Here is a 1,810-nt window from a genome sequence, read left to right as displayed (position 1 = left end):
TGATAGCCTAGACTCCACCCCTACACTCTTAATCCTTAAATTGACACCAGGTGAGGTGACTACCACACATGGTAGAGGTAAAATGTGGGAATCACTTGTGGTCTTCTTTCTACCTGCTGGCAGACAGGTTGGGAACTGGCAGAATCCAAGATTACCACCATGCTCTTATTTCATGGGCGCCTCAGCCAGGTTATCATCCCTTCTTGAGCATGCTGCGGGGTCTGTGTGAGTCAGGAAGGCTCCTCATTGCTCTCTTACAGCCACTCCAACCAAGCTGAGGGCAGAGGCCAGCACCACTGCACTGCCGAGATCCACCACCCTGCCCCAAGAGTTACCGGGGCCAGCGCTCAGCCAGGCAGCCACCATGCCGGTAGGTGTGCATCCACACTTCTCCCTCAGCCCGACCACGGCCCAGGGCCGCAGTTCTGCATCTGCCTGGGGGATCAATTTGCCTTAAAACCTAGACATACAAGACAGTAACTAGATTAGTAATTTCTTAGGGTTCTAGCAATGGAGGTTGGAGAGGAATGGGGAGCCAATAATAATGGGTACACTGATGAAAAAATGGTCTAAAATCACTCTGTGGGGATGATTGAACAACTCATTATGATCTATTTAAATCATTGAATTATATAGTTTGTGAATTGTAGTATGAAACTATTCAAAATTAAAATAATAAAGTACTAATTGAAAAAAAAGGTTGGAGCAGCGGAGCAGAAAGGAGAAGCAATTTAGTTGGTGAGTAATTTCAAAATATTTTTATGTCAAGAATAACATTCATGCAATGCAAAATTAAGATGAATTTTAACGGTAAAACTCAGTTTCAAACCCAGGGCCGCACCTGCAGGACCTCTGGGTACGTGATTAGGTCTGCCTCGTTAGAGGTGGTACTCCGGTGACAGCATTTGAGATGCTTGATATTGACAGAAAATGCCCCTCTCTACGCCAGGGGTCGCCGTGAGTCAGAACTGACCTGAGAGCAGCCGGTCTGTTTTCTCTCGGTATATCGGGTAGTGTCTCTGAAAGGAGCCCTGGGGTGAACAGTGGGGGATTCAACCCCCCAGCAGCTCCATGGGCCAGGCTGGCCATCTGCTCCACAAAGGTCCAAACTAGGACGCCCTGTGCGTCAGGTCCTCTCTGCCACGTGGGTCACCGTGTACCAGAATGGACTCCACGGCCCACAGGCCCAGCATCGTCCCTGGGCTGTGCCAGGGCCAACCCCTGAGACAGCACATCATCTGGGCGGTCACTCACTCACAGCCATCAAGTCGATCCCAGCTCCCAGCCACCCCGGGGCACAGGATAGAACGGCTCCTGTGGGTTTCCAAGGCTGTAAATCTTGACAGGAGTAGAAAGCCTTAACTTCCTCCCAAGGAGCGGCTGGTGAGTTCGAACCCCTGACATTGTAGTTAGCCACCCAACTTATCATCCGCAGCACCAGCTGGGCTTCAGGTCCGAAGTCCCAGATGCATGGCTCTTCCAGGAATCCGTTGCTGGGTCACAAATCCCACCAAACACACTGGCATAGAAAATCATTTTTCATGTTCGTGGATTTGTTTTGCCCGCATCTGACATTCAGCGCTCACTCAAGGGCAGACGTGCCTCCCTCTTTAGGCCAGATAAACTGACCCCTGAGAGACGGTGCTCATATCTGTCATCTCCTGGAAGCAGTGTTCATCCACAACGCCCTTTCTCTCTCTGCCCCAGGCCCCTCTGCTCACCCAGTCGTCCTGCGACCTAGCCCAGCAGCTGCTGCCTCAGACCATGCTGCAGAGTGTGCCTGCTCCCATGGCACAGGTGAGTCGGGGAA

General features: G+C 51.4%; 1 protein-coding gene across 1 annotated transcript in view; it reads left to right on the top strand.

The window, feature by feature from the left end:
- Positions 1–1,810, top strand: part of NPAS2 (neuronal PAS domain protein 2) — a 103,156-nt gene that overhangs the window by 81,556 nt on the left and 19,790 nt on the right. Inside the window, 2 exon segments of the mRNA XM_045283824.1 lie at positions 261–370; positions 1,708–1,797. Coding sequence (XP_045139759.1) covers positions 261–370; positions 1,708–1,797 — 200 coding nt within the window.

This window comes from Echinops telfairi, unplaced genomic scaffold, assembly GCF_000313985.2.
Source record: "Echinops telfairi isolate 266 unplaced genomic scaffold, ASM31398v2 ScPeMD7_7467;HRSCAF=8505_1, whole genome shotgun sequence".
Classification (NCBI taxonomy): Eukaryota; Metazoa; Chordata; class Mammalia; order Afrosoricida; family Tenrecidae; genus Echinops; species Echinops telfairi.
This window is presented reverse-complemented; position numbering and strand designations above follow the sequence as displayed.